This window comes from Lathyrus oleraceus, chromosome 4, assembly GCF_024323335.1.
Source record: "Lathyrus oleraceus cultivar Zhongwan6 chromosome 4, CAAS_Psat_ZW6_1.0, whole genome shotgun sequence".
In the NCBI taxonomy this organism is placed as follows: domain Eukaryota; kingdom Viridiplantae; phylum Streptophyta; class Magnoliopsida; order Fabales; family Fabaceae; genus Lathyrus; species Lathyrus oleraceus.
This window is the reverse complement of record NC_066582.1, coordinates 433,647,846-433,670,570: the sequence shown is the minus strand read 5'-3', so window position 1 is coordinate 433,670,570 and position 22,725 is coordinate 433,647,846. Positions and strand designations below refer to the sequence as shown.

General features: G+C 31.9%; 2 protein-coding genes across 2 annotated transcripts; both read left to right on the top strand.

The window, feature by feature from the left end:
- Positions 1–6,368: 6,368 nt before the first annotated feature.
- On the top strand, positions 6,369–7,193 carry LOC127075893 (BON1-associated protein 2). The gene has a single exon (XM_051017398.1). It carries the CDS (start codon positions 6,581–6,583, stop codon positions 7,115–7,117), a length of 537 nt encoding a protein of 178 aa, XP_050873355.1. The 5' UTR covers positions 6,369–6,580; the 3' UTR covers positions 7,118–7,193.
- Positions 7,194–17,536: 10,343 nt separating this feature from the next.
- Positions 17,537–18,357, top strand: LOC127075892 (BON1-associated protein 2). Its single transcript, XM_051017397.1, has one exon. It carries the CDS (start codon positions 17,694–17,696, stop codon positions 18,228–18,230), a length of 537 nt encoding a protein of 178 aa, XP_050873354.1. The 5' UTR covers positions 17,537–17,693; the 3' UTR covers positions 18,231–18,357.
- The last annotated feature ends 4,368 nt before the right edge of the window (positions 18,358–22,725 follow it).

Here is a 22,725-nt window from a genome sequence, read left to right as displayed (position 1 = left end):
AAAATTCAGAGCCATTTGCAACACCATTCTTATCATTTGGACCAATAGGACTTGATATTTATTTAATTATTATCATTATATAGTATTTTATCACACATGCTTTTAACCTGTTTCCAGTTGTATGATTTTATAATAATCCATGGCCTGTCACCTTACCTACTATGAATGCAACAAGGGAAGGAAACAACCTTGAAGCGTGCACCATTATGTTTTCTAAACCTATTATTAGTAATTCTTAATTTCTTATCCTCCTAAACCCTCCAAACTCATTTTTGTCTATATGCATACACTCTGATATAGACATGTAGACATGTATATGAGACCTGTCATTGATATTGATTGATATTGATATGTAATGACATATCTCTGTGTTGGACATCATATATAGAAGTAAGAAAATACCTTCATTCTTCAACAATTTCATACTATAGGAGTGGGATCATATGTTTTTGAATCGTTTTCATCAATAGAGATTTGATGGTGAAAAAGGGGAGGTAACTTTGAGATGGTGGAAATTAGATGTTCCAGTAAATCTTTACTCATTTAACAAACTAGCCAAAATTTTACTTAATAAATGTGTATGGTGTGTTGAAGTAAAGAAAAAAAATGTGAAATTAGATGAATGTGAAATTTGTCCAAAAATGTGTATGGTGTGTTGAAGCAAAGAAAAAAGATTTTTTTTTAAATATTTATCGGAATTGTCCAACAGATGTTGGATGAGTGACATAGGAGTGTCGGACACTGATTTGAAGAATGTCAAAGTAAAGAAAAAAATCACTTTTTTGAGGATATTTGTTTAACTTTTCCGACACACATTTACGAGTGTCTATATAAGTGTCAGACACCGTGACCATTAAATATGGCATTGTTGTTTCAATTCCCACTCGACTGTCTGATCTATCGATAATCGACTAAGATTGTTCCATTGTGTGAACTTGTTTGTTTGATATAGATTAACGAGTCTCACAAATTGATAGTTGAGATTAACTAGTGCGTGAAACTGTGTAAACTCGGATTTCAGGATATTGCAATCCAGGATTCACTAAGTTTGAGAAATGAATGTTCTTTTCCACCTATTTTCACCTATAACTAAGTGTATCTTTGGTTCAAGGGTTGAAGCACTTAGAATTGATAATGAGAATGTGTTAATTAATTTTGACATATTTGACTATTCTCGAGTATAATTGATTTTTCTCTTTAGAATCGATTCTATTTGAACTTAGGTTTTATAACTATTTTGTAAGAATTTATTCAAACACAAATCACTTCATCTTTAACTCTTTTTCATCTTTAACTCTTTTAACTCTTTTAATGTTTATAGCTTTTGAGTCAATACTCACCATTTGCAAAATCTATTTTAATAAAGAGTAATCAAACATTCATATTATAATAATTCATGGTCTGTCACCTTACCTACTATGAATGCAACAAGAGAAGGAAACATCCTTGAAGCGTGCACCATTATTTTTTCTAAACAAATTCTTAATTCTTAATTTCTTATCCTCCTAAAAACCTCCAAACTCATTTTTGTCTCTTATGCATACCCTCTCATATAGACATGTATATGAGACATGTCATTGATATCGAATCATATTGATATGTAATTACGTATGTGTATGTTAGACATCATTGGGTTGGGTTGGTAAACGGTCATGTAAGTTATGCAAAAGACTTTAAAAAAAAATGGAGTTGGACGATCATGATAGAGAGTGTAGACATAAAATTTTGATTTGTCCTATGAAAAATGAGGGCGAAACAGACATGACGGATCCTGAAGCTCCAAAATTTAAAAGTTATAAAAATTCACATCCTCCCCGTTAATGTTCGTGTCTGTACATGCAAAAACCCGGGTGAAACAGGTATAATGTACATAAAATTTTGATTCAGCTGACGAAAAAATACGGATAAGTCCGACATGCCGGACCCAATCCAAGTCCAATTTTCCATCCTTAATCATAGGAGTACATGTTTAACATAACAAGAAGTGTTGACTTACATTTTCTTAATCACAGAAACTGCTGCTATAATTTCCAAAAGATTAATCTTTTGAGTATTTTTCTCTTGACTAATCCCTGGTTGCATCTTAAGAAGCAGTCAACCACTCAAAGGAATCCTTATTCAATTAGAAAGTACTGTCATTGTTAAATGAAAGAATCAACTAAATAAATACAAAAGATCGAACTTTTCTCCCTTGGAACTTACTCAGCAACGCAAGGGAACAGAACTTCATCATTTTTATTACAAAATCATCCAAAGTTAAAAGTATAGTCTTTATATATTTTCAAAAAAGTATAGTCTTCATAATTCAAAACTTGCTATTGCAAGTCTAAGTATAAATGAGAAATTTCTACGAGTTTATAAAAAGTTTAAGCAGTTAATAATTAGAATCATTTATATTTTTTAAAATTAAACATTTATAATAATTTAACAATTAAATATATGTTTAGTTTCACATCTAGTGCATTTGAAATTGATTTCTTTATGTAAAATTTATTTTAACATGTTTTATTGATATTTCAAATAAAATCAATTTTGACTTTATAGTTAATTCCAATTTAGAATTAAAATATGTAACTTTAGAGTTTAAATGTAGATTTTTATAAATAGTTTATTTAATTCACAAATAAAATTAGTTTATTAAATTTTTTTGATCACCGTAAAGTACACTAATATGATAAAATAATTCTTTTTGAGGTTAAAAGTAGTGCACTGTAAGTGTAAAAAAATATTACATTGACATCCAATCAAAACATTTTATATTGCCAAATCATAATAGTATTTTAAAAATAAAAGCGTGATGTGGCGGGATATATGGGTCTCATTGGTTGACAGTGTAAAAATATTTTATACTGTCAATGCATATTCCTTTTTCTCATTCTTTTTATACATTTGCAATTTACATAAATTATGTTTGGTTCTTATTCAACATTATTAGGTTTTAATACATAAATTAATACATCACTTAAATTTAATGTTGATTAAATCAAATAAAAACTAATAATAAATTGTCTTGTTAAATCAGCTCAATTGGTAGTTGTGCAAAGACATTAGATATAAGGATGCTAGTTCAAATTTGCGACATCCTATTTGTTCATATTTAAATGGCGAATTTTAGCCACTAGTTTATTTGATAAAAAAACATTAATATTATGATATGTATAACCATATATCGATACTCATTTGTGAAACATTGGTTAATCGCGAGAAAGATATTTAATGTGTCTGTTCTAAATGTTATTGGTGTCCCACCAACACACTTCCACTTATTTCAATTAGAAGTCGAACTAAAGGCATGTGTAACCAAAATTCTTTCTTTTGTGGATGCACTCGAGTAAATGTCCATGTACCAATAATTCATGAAAGATATGATTTCTAAAAAGAGAACATTGGGAGTTAAGCCAATAAGCTTAATTGAGAAGTAGTACGCGAATTTCATCAAAAGAAAAGATCTTGGATGTGTTACAATTCTATGCATTATAGAAGATAGAACTTTCAAGAAGGTTTAATTGATTCTAAAGTTAGTGTGAGTCTGATGTCATTTTCAATTTATCAAAAGTTTGGTATTGAAAAAGTCAATGATACAAAGATGAGTTTAAAATTTGTATATCACTGCACAAAACATCCACATGGAACAGCTAGGGCTGGAAATGAACCAAACCAACTCGAAAATAGTTCGAGACTCAATTCGATAATTAATTCGTTGGACTTGGTTCATGAACCAAATGAGTCGAACTTGAGCTCAAAACTAAGTTCGTAAAATAAATGAGCTGAACTTGAGCTATGTATAGTTCGACTCGTTAGGTTCATGAGTCGACTCGGTTATATATATATATATATATATATATATATATATATATATATATATATATATATATATATATATATATATATATAATATTTTTAAATTAATATATAAATTTTAATCTTTTAACTTATCAAATTAAATATTTAAAAAAATACTTGTGACATTTTTTTATACAAAGTAAAATACTTCTAACTCTAAAAAAAAAAATATAATGCCCCGTGACTTTTAATTTTAAAGTGCCATTTTAAACTACTTCTAAATTTGTTTTTTAAACTACCACTTTAAAAATAACGTTTTTTAAATATTGTACAATTTATATGATTTAATTTGTATCCTTTTATATTATTTTTGATTTTATTATTATTATTAACTATTTTTAAGATTTTAAATATGCCCATTTATTAGTATTGCATTTTCCAAAAGCAAAACCTTTAGCATTCCTTTTTAGATTTTAGGTTTTAGAGAACTTCCTTCATCCTTCATATTACGTATTTTCAGTCTTTGTTCTCTATTCTGAAGAAAAAAAACTTTAACTCTTTCTTCCAGACTCAACAATTTTTTTCAATAGAGGTAAATATTATTATTCTCATCCTCTGATAATTTTTGAGACAAACTTAAACTCAAAAAGAATAGTTTTTGAATTAGACTTTTAAATTTATCTCTTGAAAGCTTTATTTTGTTTTAATATTTTCCCTTTAAAAAGAATAATTTAAAATGTCAAATATAATAAAAAAATTTAAACTTTAAAAAATGACTTTTTAGTCCGTGAAGTAAACAAACTGAACCTAACGAGTTGAACAGAGTTGTTCAAGAACTTAAAACGAGTCGAGTTCGAGCTTAAAAAAAAGTTCGTGTCGAACTCGAGTCGAGTTTCGAGCTAAACCAATTCTTATCGAGTCGAGTCGAGCTGACGACGGGTTCGACTCGACTCGACTCATTTCCAGCCCTAGGAACAGCGGAAGATATGTTGGTTAAAATAGAAAAACTTAGTTTCCCAGTTGATTTTGTGATCATGGACATGCCTGAAGATGAAGAGACACCTCTCATTCTTGGTCGACCATTCTTGCTTACAAGTTGATGCAATATCGATTTAGAAAAAAAGTACACTCAATTTAAAAATTTATGATGATGAAATAACATTGAAGGTGTTTGAAAACAGGAAGCAAGAAAAAGAAAAAGATAATCGCTATCAAGTAGACAAGATCAAACATGTGAGAAAAATCAATTTCAATGACTACCACCAGAAAAAGTCTCAAGAATAATATCTCAAATGGTGTCATCTCCGCTAGCACCTCTAAGTAGAAAGACTAAAAAATCAATTCCAAAAGGCAAGAGAAAAATGAAAAAGCACCATCAAAGTAATGTTATGGAAATATGGTTTTTCTCACACATCATAACCCTGAGTCTAAACACTCTCCTACCATTTTCAGAGTTAGTAAGTTGATTTCTCATAACTTTGTTTATTTTAAGTTTGAGGTTGTTGTTGGAATAACAATCTTTAAGTTTATGGTATCTTTACTGAGAAAAATAAAAGAAGACGAGTAAGTCTGATGAAAAGAAAAGAAAAGTTGAAAATTCAACTGATTTGAAAAAAAAAACTTGAAAAACGAGGATATCAAATTACTACTCCCTCCGTCTCATAAAAAATGTCTCATTTGCACTTTTTCTTTTTCTTAAAATAATTGTCCTTTTACAATATCAATGCAATATTTATTATTATTTTCTAACTATCATATCCCTATTTATTAACTTTCATTTTATCTAACCACTTTTTTAACTACAATTAATAGGGGTATTATAGTAAATGGTATTAGTTTTATCATCAAAACCAACACATCCAATCATTTTCTTAAGAACCGTGAATTTTCAAATAAAATATTTTTTATGAGACAGGGAATAAAAAAGAGAGTCGAAAATCAACTAAAAAAAACCGAAATGAAAAATCAAAAGTTGAACGCTCCACGACACCTTAAAGAACTCGGTGAATGAAATATCTCTAGAGTAGACATAGTGATGATAATATTTTTACTAACTCCGAAATTAGCCTACTATTCAATTGTATCTTATCTAAGTCCTGTTTCTGTTACAACCTTAATGACCTCAAAAAAAATATGTGTATCATGCATCTTGTTATCGATTTAGAATTTACCCATATGAGCATATGTGATTCTAGCTTCCAATTATTTTCCAATGTTAAATCTAATTCAAAGACAACCCGCACGATGTGTCATATCTCATGAAGACGATTTTAACCGTCAACCCTATATACACACAATTTTAAGGTCATATGTCTACTATAATCTAAAATTTAAATTCATCAAAAGATTATTAAGCCTTAGCCGTTCGAGTATTGTTTTTTTCTACATTCTTAAGGCAATTATGAAATAAAGAATAAATTCAAATCTTGAGCTTCACAATTGGTTGAAAATTCCACTAAACAGAACCGAAACTTCCAAGTAAACGCCGCCGTCAATTTTAACGGCCACATATTTTTCTTAACGCTCTCCTTCAACTTGAATCGTCAAAACCACGCTCCATATATTTTTATTGCCTCAAACACCATAAAAATAAAATAGAAGCAACGACTCTCTTTCTCTCTCTTTTCTTTCATGTTTCTCAAAACTTCATATAAAACCTTCCATTCTCTTCGATCCATTTCAACCCTCAATTTCTCAACACTCCAATATCTATATCCATTATTTCACCCAACAAACTTTTTTGTTAAATTTTAAAATAAATATTTGAGAGGTTTGTCTCTAGGCTTAAATTCATAAGATGTCACAAACACTAGAGATAACAATACTATCTGCAGAAAATCTACACGAGAACAGAAAGGCCATAAAAGGAAACACATTCGTCACGGTTCAATGCGACGGAAGCAACGACGAAGCGAGTACCACCAAGCTTGATTCGGAAGGCGGGAGTTACCCTAGATGGAATGAGAAGTTAGTGATGAATGTGCCAATGCATGCAAGGTTCGTAACCATAGATGTGAGATACAAAACAAGAGGAACTAGTAGTAGTAGTGTTGGAATGGCTAGAATACCTATTTCTGATTTCATTGGAGGTTATGTGCATGAAAACCAATTGCAGTTTTTGAGTTATAGGTTGTGGGATAATAGAGTTAGGAGAAATGGAGTTGTAAATATTTCTGTGAAGGTAAAAATGTCCCAACCAAATTCTTGTTCTAATTCGATGTCATCTGCCGTGAACGGAGTTCCGGTAACTGGTGTTCCGGTGGCCGGTAATGGCTCTAACAGAGTTGTAACGGGGATTCCAGCTGTTTGGTTAAACTACCAAAGTAGCCTTTGAAGATTACTCTGTCATCACTGTGTATTCAAAAAGAAAGTATACATTTTCATTGATAATACACGTGGGAATTACTATATCCATGTCTTCATTTTTTTATATTTATTTTATGTTGTTGACTTTGAATTGATTATTGTTAAATTTTTTTTTTACATTAATTATCATTTTGTTAAATAATTTTTTTATAAGCAAATAATCGAATAAAAGGAATACATGCGATACTCTACAAAATACAAAAACGTCAAGGATGTTGAGATATAAAATATAATCCAAGTTGTATGAGGTCTAAGCCCAAAGATAATTAGGATTTAGAGATTGTTACTTGGTTTGTTATATTTGTTACTTAGGAGTCGAGTAACTTTGTATATAAATACATGCATATGTAAATCCGTTTGTAACACATTCATTTTTCAATAATAGAATCCTTATTTTTATATTCTTTTTTTCTTCTCTTCACAAAAGTACCTCACGCACTAAAAAAATGGTATCTAGAACTCTGATTAGGTTCTTGATCGTGTTTTCAAGAATTACACGTCGGGGATCGTGTTTCTGGGATTGTGAGTTGTTAATCAATCATTGCAAAGATGAACGATACTAATGACATTCCTAATTCTGGGATTGTAAGAGTTGGATTAGATGGAGAAAACAAATGCAATCCTTGTTCGACTTTCATGAAATCCTAGAAGTGGTTACTAATGGCATCCCTGAGCTTGCTGAGAATGCAACCGATGCTCAGAGAGTGGCGAACAAGGAGGCGAAGAAGAAAATTGCAAGGCCGCGTATTGCATTCAATCAGCGGTATATTCAGTGAATTTTGACAAGATCTTTCATGCTGAATCGACGAAGGAGGCATGGGATATTCTTGTCAAGTACTATGAAGAAGGTGAGAAAATCAAAGTCGCCAAATTGGAGACTTTGCGATGGCAGTATGAGTTGCTGCAGATAGGAGAAGATGAAAAATTGCAGGCTATGTGTCGAAAGTGCAAAATCTCATCAATCTCATGAAGGATAATGGTGAAACACTAAATGATAAGATGATAGTTGAGAAGGTAATGCGTATGTTTACCTCTCACTTTGATTACATTATCGTAGCTATTCAAGAATCAAATGTCTTACTTTGATTACATTATCGTAGCTATTCAAGAATCCAACAATCTTGAAACCATGAAATTGGAAGATTTGGTTGGTTCGTTGGAGGCACATGGGATTAGGATTGTCAAAAGGAAATGGGTTCAAGATTCGATACAAGTACTGCAGGCCCAGACTTGGAAAAAACATGGTGGTTCCGACAAGTTCAAGGGAAAAGGAGACAAGACTCAGAGCAAGAAGTCTTGGTCGAACCCTCAAAAGCACAAGGTCGATGATAGGGCTTTTGAATCCTCGAAAAGAGGAGGAGGAAACTCCTATCAGAAAGACAAAGAGAAAAAAGGCGTGCAGTGCTATAACTGTGAAAAGTGAGGTCACGTGACCAAGAATTATTGGTACAATAAAGACAAGGGATTGAAAAAAGACAAGGAGAAAGGAGTGAACCTTGCACGCCAAGATTCATATGATTTTGAAGATATGGTAGTTATGGCTGCAGTTGCAGATGACCATGTCGAATCCAAGATGTGGTTCCTCGACTCGGGCTGCTATCACATGACTGATCGAAAAGCGTGGTTAGTAGATTTCGACTCATCGAAGAAGAGCAAGGTCAAACTTGCTGATAATAGCTCGTTCCAAGTAGAAGGTAATGGCGACATAATATTTCAAAGGAGCAATGAAGGAAAAGTTATGATCAAATGTGTATTCTATGTACCTGGAATGAAGTGCAATCTGCTAAGTGTTGGACAATTGATCGAAAAAGGTTTCTTAGTGATATGAAAGACGGAGCCTTGGAACTGTTCGACACTCAGAATAATTTGGTTTTGAAATCCCCTTTGTCGAAGAATAGGACATTCAAGACCATGATCAGTTCAACTGAAGCACAATGTCTAAAAATTATTGACCACATGCATAGTTGGTTGTGACATTTGAGGTTTGAACATTTGAACTTTCGATCACTCAATCAACCGATTACTCAAGATATGGTAATTGGTATACAAAGTCTGGAGATGCCTGACAAACTCTGTGAAGGTTGTATAGTCGGAAAGAAATCCAGAAAGTCTTTAGTTTTGACTATGCCAATGTGATCCTCCTGCATACTCGAATTTGCACATTTAGATGTATGTGGCCCTTTTGAAGAGCATACCATTGGTGGAAACAAGTATTTTGTTTCGTTTGTCAATGAGTTTAGTCGAAAGCTATGGATCTATATGATCAAGCGAAAGGGCGAAGTATTCTAAATCTTTAAGAGATTCAAAATGCTTGTCAAAAACCAGAGTGAGAAGAAGATCAAAGTTCTGCGAACTGATGAAGATACACATCCAAGATGTTTGAAGAATTCTATGCAGATCATGGTATTGATCATGAGGTAACCACTCCTTAACATCAACTTAATGGAATAACAGAAAGAAGAAACAAGACCATAGTGGACATGGCGAGATGCATGCTAAAGCAGAAGAATTTGCCAAAATCCTTATGGGGGAAGCTGTTTCCACTATTGTTTATATTGTGAACATGTACCCTACCAAGAAGTTAAAAAACAAGGTTTCTGAAGAAGTTTGGAGCGGAAAACGACCATCAGTGAGTCATCTGAAGGTGTTTGGCTCTATTTGTTACAAGCATGCTCCTGATGCTAGAAGAAGGAACCTTGATGACAAGAGTGAACCTATGATTCTAGTAGGATATCATAAAATTGGTGCATATAGGCTGTTCAATCCAATTAATCATAAGATCATTATGAGTCGAGATATTGTGATTGATGAAAATTATTCCTGGGATTGGAATTCAAGTGGTGCAATTAACAAGCCATTGATGAGCTATGATTTTGAGGAAACAAGTAATGATGTCGAAGTCGAAGATATTCTAGTTGAAGTTGAAGAAGCTGCTGACATGCCCGACACATTGGAATTCGAAGATGGTGTAGCCAGTACTAGTCAAAGACATCAAAGAACTAGAGTTCGTCCAACAAGAATTCAAGACTATGAAGTGACTGGTGATGATAAAGTCACACCCGATAGCTAATTAGTTTATTTCGCCTTACTTGCAGGTGTTGAACCAATCAACTATGGTGAAGCCTTAAGCGATAAAAAGTGGAAGTAAGCTATGGTCGAAGAGTTACAAGTAATTGAAAGAAACAACACGTGGGAGTTAGTTGAATTGTCAGCACATACAAAAGCTATTAAAGTGAAGTGAGTGTTTTGAAGCACAATGTTGATGGGTCGATAGCAAGACATAAGGAGAGATTGGTAGCTCAAGGTTTTCTTCAGAGAGCAGGATTCGACTACTCTGAAGTATACGCACCAATAGCAATATTGGAGACTGTTCAGGTAGTTGTTTCCTTGGCATGCAAGCAAGGCTAGTCGACATTTCACTTAAATGTGAAATCAACATTTTTGAATGGTCCTATCGATGAAGAGGTATATGTCACATAACCTCATGGGTTTATGATTCAGGAGGAAGCAAGAAAAGTATACAAGTTGCACAAAGTGCTCTATGGTCTCAAGCAGGCACCAAAGGCATGAAACAAGAAGATTGACTCATAATTAGTTGAATTGGGATTCGTAAAATGTAAATTTGAGTATGGTTTCTATGTCCAGGTTGTGGCACAAGACATAATAATCATCTACTTATATGTTGATGACTTGTTAGTAACTGGAAGTAGCTTGGAGAACTTGTCACATTTCAAAGAGCTGATGAAGAAGGATTTTGAAATGTCGGATCTGGGAAACTTGTCTTATTTCCTAGGCATGGAATTTTAAATGTAGAAGCAAGGTATGATGCTACATCAAAGAAAGTATGTCAAAAAGATAATCAAGAGATTCCAGATGGGTGATTCGACTCCTGCATCTTCACCCTTCGAACCAGACTTGAAGTTGGAAAAACATGGAGAGGAAGACAAAGTCGATGCAACTTTGTTCAAACAAATTGTCGAATCTTTGAGATATATGTGCAACAGTCAATCTGATATAGGTTTCTCATTCAGATTAATGAGCAGATACATGAGTGAACCAAGGGTGTCACACATGAAGGCTACAAGAAGAATCATGAGATACTTAAAAGGAACGATAAACTATGGAATTCTATTTCGATAGGATTCTAAAAGAAAATAAGTTGTGATTAATTGCTATTAAGATGGTGATTAGTGTGGAGATAAGGAAGATCGAAGAAGCACAACAAATTATTTCTTTTAAGTGTTTGGTGCCCCAATCTCATAGTGCTCGAGAAAGCAACCTATGGTGGCATTGTCATCGTGTGAGGCTGAATATATAGCATGATCCTATGCTGCATCTCAAGAAATTTGGATAATATACGTGCTTGAAGAAATGAAGGCCGAAGTGAAGAAACCTCTAGTGCTGCAGATCGACAACAAGTCATCCATAAATCTTGCGAAGAATCCAGTTTTGCATGGAAAGAGTAAGCATATCGAAGCTAGATTTCATTTCCTTAGGGATAAGGTAAATTTAGGTGAACTTGAAGTGAGGCATTGCTCAAATGAATCACAGTTGACCGACATTTTCACCAAAAGATTGAAGATCAACGGATTTTTGAATTTGAGAAAGAAATTAGGAATAGTTCAGATCGACTATGATTAGTGTATGTTTGACAACTTGGATTATAGGGGGGTATGTTGAGATATAAGATATAATCTAAGTTGTGTATGGACCAAACCCAAAGATAATTAGGGTTTAGGGGTTGTTACTTAGTTTTTTATATTTGTTACTTAGTAGTCAAGTAACTTTATATATAAATACATGTATATGTAAATCAGTTTGTAACACATTCATTCTTCAATAATAGAATCCTTATTCCATATTCTCTCTCTTTTATCTCCTCACAAAAGTGCCTCACGCACTAACAAAGGACACCTAGTAATCCAAAACAAAGGACTATGGCTCCAAGAAAAAAAGATTATAATCATCACACCCTCTGCGCCTAACAACCACCCACTCCCAAGAAAGAAGTTTAAAACTAAGAATTTTTTAACACATATTTGAATCCATCATTAAACAATACATTATTTCTACTAATCAACAGACACCAACAAACCAAGATCTAGAGCAAACCGCTAATCCCTTTGGAAATCCTCTATTTAAGCATCTTGGTAAAAGATAAGAAATGATTGTTCAAAGAGACTTTTTCAATTCTAGAATCCAAAACCAACCAGTTAAGGATGATCCTCCATATATACTTGGCAACCAGACACAAGCATAAAATATTCAATCTCGACTCATCTTCTTTGAAACAATGAGGAGAACATTTATCAACAGTCACATTTCTTATAGATAGATCCACCATTGTTTGCAATTTTTTTGATAATTAGTCTCCACCAGAACACGAGCAACATGCTTGGCGCTTTTATGTTCCAAATGGAGTTCAAGACTTGTTGACAGACTGATGAATTTGAGGGACCTGCATTAACCATATCAGATAGTCAAGCATAATAAGATTTTACAGAGAAGCCACAAGGATCTCTTCACCATACATAAGAATCAACATCCTGCTGCTCCAAGGAAACCTCTTGTAGAACATCTTCCATGCCTTCCAATTGATCGGTTTTTGTAGAAGACAAATTAGAATCATCAATCTGTAGGTTCCAGTCATAAACAAAGCCTCTCCAACAAAACCATATCTCAAACCTTCACTTTCTTCCTATCTGCCCTTCGATATAAATCAGGAAACTGAGTGCAAATAAATTCATATCCTATCCATATAAACCTCCAAAACCCCAATGACTCCCCATTACATACTCTTCCTTTAAAATAATCCCTCAATGTGCTAGAGTCAGCCACTTGGTCAAAATCGAGCATATTCAAATCAATCCACCAAATGAAATCTTTTTTACCCACAAAACTAGGAAAATCTTCATTGACTTGACTTTTAATATCCCCATGCTTAAAGGATAATAAGTCTTGCCAAATGACCTCATTTTAATAAGGATTCTATAACGCCATTTTTCAAGAGAGATAGATTAAACAACTCACAATTTTTAATTCCTAATCCCCTAACTAACTTATCAATACATATTTGATCTCAACTCAACCATCTTCTTCTTATTCTTCTTCTTCTTCTTCTTCTTCTTCTTCTTTTTCTTCTTCTTCTTCTTCTTCTTCTTCTTCTTCTTCTTCTTCTTTTCTCAAGTGTACTTCAAGGACTCCTTTGATATACACAATGGATATAGATGCGATATAAAGAGATGGATACTAATATGATATGATAATGAAGATATATACAATATCCTATTATGTATTTTTTAGATGGTAGACACAATTTATAAACCAATTAACACAATTCACCAACTTTCTTGTCTTTAGAGTTACTTGGTTAACTAGTGGTATGAAAACCTTCTATTATAAAGACTAATTGTCTCAGGAGATAGAGTAATGACTTCAAACACTTATTGTACATATAAGTCTTAATTTGAACAAACCTCTACCATTTGATGGTAAAATGTATATCATATTGAAAACAAGACTGACATTTTTTAAAAGCTAATCTTGATATGTGGAATTATATTGTAGATGATCTATTTATTCCCCTTCATTTTATAAATAATGAAGTGGTGAATAAACCGAAAGATTTATGGTCATAGAAGAAAAAGAAAAAGTACAACAAGTTTTAAAGTCAAGTACTTGATATTTAATGCGTTAAACATTTGAGAGTACATATATGTTTCTAATTGTAGCATTGTGAAAGAAGTGTGATACACTCTTTAAAATAATCTATGGAGATTCTACTGAGATCAAAAGGATGAACACACTATATCAATAATTAGAGACACCAAACGATTAAGAAGAAGATCTTTAAAACCGATTCTCTAATGTTAAAACTCTTGACAAACTGTTTGAAAATTGTGTTTCTAACAAGTATTTGAGATTTAATGTCTGGTGTTGGAAAACTAATTCGACATTGAAATTTGGAGATACAAGTAATGTTAACTAAATGAATTAAAATTCATCAAGAAACTAAAATAAGAGGAATCAATGCAAACATTTCAAAACGAGATGGATCTCACAAAGGAAAAAAACGATCCAAATTCATCTGATGAATCAAAAGAAGATAGAAATATATGTCTTATAACAAACTATAAAACCTGTGATTCTTTGAAACATGAAATTGAAGATTTGTATCAAACTCTAAGTAGGTTTACTAGAGTTATAAATGATATTGACATGATTACATATAATCAAAGAGTCGTACTTATAATAAAAGTGGTCTAGGTTATCAACCTGATAGTAATGCTAAGTCCCTCAAGAAAATTTTACTTTACTTGCTAAAAAGAAAACCTATCCCACTATCTTTAAATACAATTATTGTGGTAGAAATGGCCACGTGAACTCATACTGTTTAACAAAATTCATGATTTAATGTTGTCTACTAGATTCTCTTCTAATAACATGAGCTTCTTTAAATCTACTAACTCAAAAATATCCAAAAAGAATTGGCTACCAAAAGTTAAAACTTAAGATTATTTTGTAGAAATGTTTTGTAGCATCAAATTTTAAATGATGAATCATAAAATATGTCCAAAACATGTAAATAAAGAATTCTTTGAATTCTTTAAATAGTTTATCACATATAGGGCTGGAAATGAGTCGAGTCGAGTCGAACTCATCTCGACTCGTTAAGAATTAGTTCAGCTCAAATCTCGGTTCGAGCTCGACGCAAACTTTTTTTAAGCTCATACTCGACTCGTTATAAGTTCACGAACAATTTAGTTCAACTCATTAGGTTCAACTCATTAGGTTCAACTCACTTGTTCCACGGACTTAAAAGCCATTTTTAAGTATATATATATATATATATATATATATATATATATATATATATATATATATATATATATATATATATATATATATATATATATATATATATATATATATATATATTTGACATTTTAAATTAATATTTTTTAAAAAGAAAATATTAATAAAAGTTATTAGTTGGAGTTTAAAAAACTACACAACTTTCAAGAGATATATTTGAAAGTCTAATTCAACAACTACTCAATTGGAGTTTAAAGTTGTCTCAAAAATCCACAACTTCATCTAAATATTTAGGAACCTTACAAATTTAATGAAATAGTACAAAAAAGAATTACTAAAAATTATTACACATCCATCACAAAATGATTACACCACTTGCAACCTTCAGGACACATGTTATTTTCACAAATGCCATAATGCATCCAACAAGGATGACTATAAATACAATTGTCTGCTTTACTACCATAACTAGTATGGAGGGACAATATAGGGTTAAGATTTGGAGTAAAATTTTAAACCTACTCTTAAAGATAATATAATTATTCTCATATATAATCGAGTTGACTCATTAATCTAACGAGCCGAACTATGTATAGTTCAAGTTCAACTCATTTAGTTAAAAAACTTAGTTTTTTGCTCATATTCAACTCATTTGGTTCATGAACCTAGTTAAATAATTTAATTGTCGAACCGAGTTTCAAACTATTTTCGAGTTGGTTCAGTTCATTGCCAACCCTAATCACATAGTAAGAATTAGTGAAAATTTTAAAATGATCTCTCTTGTTAAAAGATTCAAAGAGTTTATAAGAAAAGAAAAAGAGAATTGATTCCCAAAAATTTCAAAGGGAAAATATCGTTTAGTGTTTTAGGTAAGTCATTTCTTAAAAGATAAATACATAAAACTCCCATTATTCTTATCATAAGTGCTTTACTCACCGCTTTACATATGCATCAAGTTAAATTTATCCAAGCGGCTTGGCCGTTGGAGGTGTTGCTAGGGGATGTGGTAGCTGGATTAGACTTTCACTGAGAGTCTTCACTTGCAAATTTTCCACCAGAATAATTTGCTTTACCTACTGAGGGTTTAATTGACATGTCTCTTAACTACCTGACGAGAGAGGCTAAGTTGAAATCCATAGCCTTGCATTTGTTCTTCTTTTAGTCTTATTGAAGATCCTTGTATATCATTTTTTCTCCAGATAAGTTGTCGCATATTATCACCAGCTCTTCGTGGATGTTGTGGTATTTAGGTTTGAGATGGATTGGGAAAGCCACAACATCTAAGGTTGTTGCGATGGGCCTGTCCAGAAAACACTTATAGACTCTTTTGCAAGGAACCACTAGAAATTGAAAGTCGACCATCATGTTGTCTCTTTATTCTCCTAGGGTGACCATCAGTTTGACATAACCCCAGGGGCGGGTTACTATAACATTGAAAGCTTGCATTTCAGATCCTTCATAGATCCATAATTTCTCCTTCTTCAACCCTAGCTTTTCAAAGAGGTATGAGTACATGATATCATAAGAGCTTCCGCCATCAATAAGGACTCGAGAGACGTCAAGATTGGTGACAATAACCGTTATCACCAAAAGAAAGATCTCGTTTAGGATTTCTCCTACCTTTTCACTATTAAGGAATCTAAGAATAGATCTTTTTAATTCCCCGATTGAAGCTTCCCCATTTTCTTTGTTTACAGCCATCACCTCAATGATTTTTCTCTTCATCGTTCCTTTGGAAGGGTTCCTTGAACTTGTAAGACCACCAGTAATGGATGTGATGTATTGTCGCTTCCCTTTCTCGTATTCCTCTTCTTCACTACAACTGTCTTTTCCCCCTTTGGCTCTAGTGACAATTTCAATAGTCTTATTTGTCTTATTTGGAGTTTTTTCCTTGAGGGGTGGGGTGGGGGGGGGGGTGTCTTCTTCTTTGACAAATATACACCCACTCTTACTGTCTTGACCTCCCTTTCGGTCACCATCCTAGGTGTACTCAATAAGTTACCCCTTCTTAATTAAATCTTCTATTGCATCCTTCATATGGATGCAATCATTTGTGTTGTGACCGTGACTCTTGTGTAGACGTAACTATTTAACCATGACTTTAACCGGGTAGGGATTCATGATTTTGACTTCCTTGAACTCTTGGATGAATGAACGAAGAATGACCTACTCTATACTTTATTGTTTAAGTGTGTTTTTAGGCCTTTAGCTATAAGTCCAGCTAGCCGGAAAAACAATTCTTATGCAAATTATGAGGTAATTATGAAATAAAGAAATAAATTCCAATCTTGAGCTTTACAATTGGTCGAAAATTCCTTCAAAGAGAACCGAAACTTCCAAGTAAGCTCCGCCGTAAGTATAACGGCAAAGACACTTTAAAACGTTTTCTTTCCACTCGTCAAAACCACGCGCCTTTTTTTCTACAGTTCAATTCCACCGTTTTTTTGTTGCCGAGTTCCTTTCAATTCCAAAAAAAAGGCTTCGAATAAAAAATAGAAGCAACCATTCTCTTTCTCTCTCCTTTCTCTCCCCTTTCTCAAAACTCCATATATCTATACCACAAATCCTCTCATTCTCTTCAACTCAACCTTAATTAATTTCAGTCCTCAATTTCTATATTCATTATTTCATCCAATTTCTAATCCTCCAATAAAATAGAGTTACTTATTACTTGAAGTTGAAACAATAATCCATAATAATATTTCTATTTCATTCAACATATAATTAAGATGTCAATGACAATAGAGATAACTATTCTATCTGCAGAAAATCTACACGAGAACAAAAAGGCCATAAAAGGAAACACATTCGTCACGGTTCAATGCGACGGAAGCAACGACGAAGCGAGTACCACCAAGCTTGATTCGGAAGGCGGGAGTTACCCTAGATGGAATGAGAAGTTAGTGATGAATGTGCCAATGCATGCAAGGTTCGTAACAATAGATGTGAGATACAAAACAAGAGGAACTAGTAGTAGTAGTGTTGGAATGGCTAGAATACCTATTTCTGATTTCATTGGAGGTTATGTGCATGAAAACCAATTGCAGTTTTTGAGTTATAGGTTGTGGGATAATAGAGTTAGGAGAAATGGAGTTGTAAATATTTCAGCTAGGGTAAAAGTGTCTCAACAAAATTCTTGTTCTAATTCGATGCTATCGAAGGGGAATGGAGTTCCGGTAACTGGTGTTCCGGTGGCCGGTAATGGCTCCAAGAGAGTTGTAACCGGAATTCCAGCTGTTTGGTTAAACTACCAAAGAAACGTTTGAAGGGAGCTTTGTCATCACTGTGTATTAAAGAAGAAAGTATGCATTTTCATAGACAATACACGTGGGAATTATTGTATACATGTCTCAATTTTTTATATTTATTTTATGGCCACCTCCTTACATCTTAGTTGCTATTAGATACTTTGACTAGCTAAAGATATTCTTGCACTGATATCCTACACCAATACTTACTTCAAATATTTTTTACCAAATAAAATAATATTAAAATTTTATATTAAATAAAAAAAATTTTAAAAATATTTTTTTAAAATTAATTTTATAATAAAAATATAATATTTTTTATTAACCAATTGTATTATTGCATTAACCACAAAAGTATATATATATATATATATATATATATATATATATATATATATATATATATATATATATATATATATATATATATATATATATATATATATATATATATATATATATATGTTATTAACCACATATTTTTCTGATAGTTTATTAACCAATTTCACTATTTTATGAACCAATAAAATACATAATATCAACCAAGTTCTGACATTAATTTGTAATGGTGACCTATTTTATTTTATTATTTATAGTTTTTAATTTTTCAATTTTATTAATCAAATTATAGATCAGATATTGGTTAATATTATGTATTTTATTAATTAATAAAATTGTGAAATTGGTTAATAAACTATCAGAAAAATAAATTGTTAATAACATATATTTTTGTGGTTAATGAAATAATAAAATTGATTAATAAAAAATATTATATTTTTGCTATAAAATTAATTTAAAAAAAATATTTTTTATAAATACTTTTTAATATTTTTTATTTAAAAAAAACACTGTTCACCGTATAAATACGGTGAACAATGTTTGGTGTAAGTATTGGTGTAACATTATGGTGTAAGAATAACATTACTCTTATATAAAAAGCTTACATCATTATATAAAAAGAATGGATACGTTTCATTCCAAGACATACAATTTTTTTTAAATTTTTTTTCTTTTCCATTCTCTTTACTCTATATTTTCGAATTGTCGAAACACAAACTTCTCTCCCTTTTTTTCTACTCGTTAAATTTTTTGAGTATTTTCTTGAATTCTCTTTAAAAAATCATTTGAGTTTCTCATTGTTTGAGAAATTATAAAGTTTTTTTTTTAAAATTCTCTTTAGAGAATTATTTGAATTTCTCATTGTTTGAGATATTATTTTGAATGGTCAAATTACTATCGTTGAATTCTCTTTGGACGTTTATTTGAATTTCTCATTGTGTGAGAAATTATTACGTATGGTCTTTATACCAGATACCACGAGTGATATTTATACCATATATGATTGATCTTTGTACCATCAGAGAGTGTATTTCTAGATCGATTATCTACCGTGTAAGTAGTAATCGTAAAATATGAAACTAGGTTGTTTTATCATAGAGCTGTCGTGGTTGAACGTCTGTCTTGCACAATTTTGAGTAGTGTCGAAAATGTCTTAAAGAGAGCAATCTAGTCTGCAACTCGATCTGTTAATTTTTTCGGTAGCATTATTTTCAAAATCGTGAAACAACAAGTGAATTTAGAACGTTCAACCTTAGTGTAAATATTTCTTTTGTTACTTCACAAATTTTTGGGTTTCCCTCTCAAGGGAACACCATGTTTTACATCAAATAAATATTAAAGTAATATATTTAAATTCAAATTGCTTTGGTTCAATCTCATTTTTTTTATTAATTGAAGTTTTTGTGTGTATGTATTTGGGTTAGTAGGAGAGTCAAATTTTCATTTGTTTGTAATTTGTAAGGTGACATTAAGTGAACCCATGGTATAATATCTTTAGATGGTTATGGTGATTATTGATTATTTGTAAGGATATTAAATATTCTTTTGAGTCATTTATTTCTTTGGGAGTTAGGATGATGGTTAAGAGTAGGGTTGCCCAAATATGAAATTAAGTAGTTTAGTCAATTCGAAAATTCTAGAATCACATAATTTTTTTACTTAATCAACTAATATGAATGATGTCGAAGAAAAATCATTTTTCTAACAGTGAAAATGATATCTTGATAGATTAGTGAGCTTTATTCTCTATTTGAATCAATAGAAATTTGAGTGTCTTTGACCTAGTTGTTATTGCAGAGTACTCTTAATGCTTATTGAAGACTTCTCGACAAGTGTACCGATGATATCGCAGTAACAAAAAGATCGAATCCACAGAGACCGATATTTAACAAGACAAAATTGTGCAATGCGTAGAAAATACTAAATGGGGGGGGGGGGTTGAGTTAAATTGCGAAAGGAAAATAAAGTGTTCTGACGATAATACAGAAGTGGTCAAGTTGTGTATAGAATCTCCTTTTTATCTATTATTGATATTCGATGCATTACATGAATGGTATCATCACTATAATCCCACGACAAATTAACAAAAGCGTTATACACAATCCCTTGGTGTATAACTCACTAATATATACTCAGAGTTTTCTATCCCTAGTCCACCAGCGTAAGCAAGATTAGACAATGCAATAAAGTGTTAATTCATAAGCCACTACTCATAGTTTTCTATCTCTAATCCACTAGCGTAAGCACCACAATTGTCCCTAGGTCTAACACATAGGCTAATGGTCAATATTCCCTATGTTCCCAAAATCAGATTAAAAGAGTATCTCATATAAAAAACATTAAGAACAAGGTGCAATTTGAATAGAATTATGGATCAAATTATTCATGCAACATCAAATCAAACATATGTCCCAACAATATCAAAATAGGTCATAAAAACAACCTAACCTAAAGAGAATTAGCTACTCATTGTGTAAATTACAATACCATAAACAAATAAGAAGGTTGCGTAAGAAATCCCTTGAAGAATTGGTCTTTAATGACTTCAAATGCTCTTCAAAATCACTTATGGTGCTGCAAACCCTTGTCAAAACGTATAAAATTTAAAACCCTTGAAAGAATACCAACTTTCCCCTTTTAAAGTCTTAACGCGTTAGAAAAATCGATAAAAAGGATCATCACGCGTGTGATAACTTGCATCGCACGCGTGTTACCGCCTTTACTTTTCTATCGTGCGCGTGTTGTTGCGTGTGATTATTCCAGTGGTTGCACGCTTTTTCTCTTTTTTCACCTGATTTTCAATAAGTCCTTATTTCTCCACACTTAGTCATTTTTTCCTTAATCTTTGGCATTTGTTCTTCATTTTTTCTCCTCTTTAACTTCTTTTGATCCGTTTCTTCGATCGAAAATATGCAATGATAGCGTGTCATCACTTATCCGAAAGTACTTTATTTCAATTGATGGTGGTTTCCCGTGGGTTTAAATCTATCATGTGTTCTCATAATAGGGGGTGAGGTTATTCTTCTTGACTTTTCCTATTTCGATTGTCAGTTGTTTGACATGTTTGTGTGTTGTTTTTGGGATATTAATGGGTAGTATTTAAATTTCAAATTTTATTTCCCAATTATTTAGTTACCTTAAAATCTGTTTGCGAGTTAGGAAGGGAAGGGATGGTTTCAGAAGAAAGAGATCTGAAAACAAAATAGATAATTTTTTTATCATTTTTTGAAAGAATGATTTTGTATAGAATGTAATTAAATGTTTATCATTAAAATATTTTTTATTTTTTAGAATATTATAACAATATATATTATAATTGAAAAACTTATCTAAGCCTTCCAAAATCCTTCAAATCTCTCATCCAATACAATTTTTGAGTTTCCAAAACTAGAGGATTTTTGAATTATGAATAAAACTAAACCCCATAAAACTCCCTTCATCTAAATTTCTAAATTCATTTCATCTCATCCTTACATTTTTTAAAAGTCCTCTTCCTCTTTTCCCTAAAAAATCTCAAACAAAGTCTTAGGAAATAATTCTCAGAACTGGAATGTATGAGTATCATACTTTTTAAATTTGTTTATGTATTTTTGAGACATTTTATGTTTTAATAAAGTAGTGCAGTGTAAACTATTTTCTTAAGTAAGGGCATATGATATTTACTTTATCATTTTATGCATTGACTTGATATTTTAAGCAAAAATCAAGATGAGGAAGAATTTCCTACATGTCGAACTCTCCTAAAAATGAGTCAGCCTATGTTAACCTGGATATAAAAGAATCGAGTATGGTGAAACTCTCTATTAAGAGTCTCACATTGAAAGTGTTTTGAACTATAAATATGTTTTTAGATTGGGACAATCTTTACCTTACATGCTAATCTTGTGAGATTGAGTTAGGCTCAATCATAATTTCTAAGATAGTATTAGAGCCAAGTTCATAATCTATTGGGCTACCCCTATCAGATCATCCACTATTTAAATCCACAAACAAAACCTAATAGTGTTAGGCATGAGGATTTGTGTTAAGAGTCCCACATTAAAATAAACATGACTTGAAAATATGTTTAGAAGTGGGGGAAAATATCATCTTATAAGTCAATATTTTAAAGTTGAGTAAGACACACATGCAATTTTTAAGACTCTTGAGTGAGATCGAGTATGGATCCTATACA

Excerpts from the sequence above, each read along its gene's own strand:
- LOC127075893 (XM_051017398.1), top strand. The coding sequence starts at position 6,581 with ATGTCACAAACACTAGAGATAACAATACTATCTGCAGAAAATCTACAC.
- LOC127075892 (XM_051017397.1), top strand. The coding sequence starts at position 17,694 with ATGTCAATGACAATAGAGATAACTATTCTATCTGCAGAAAATCTACAC.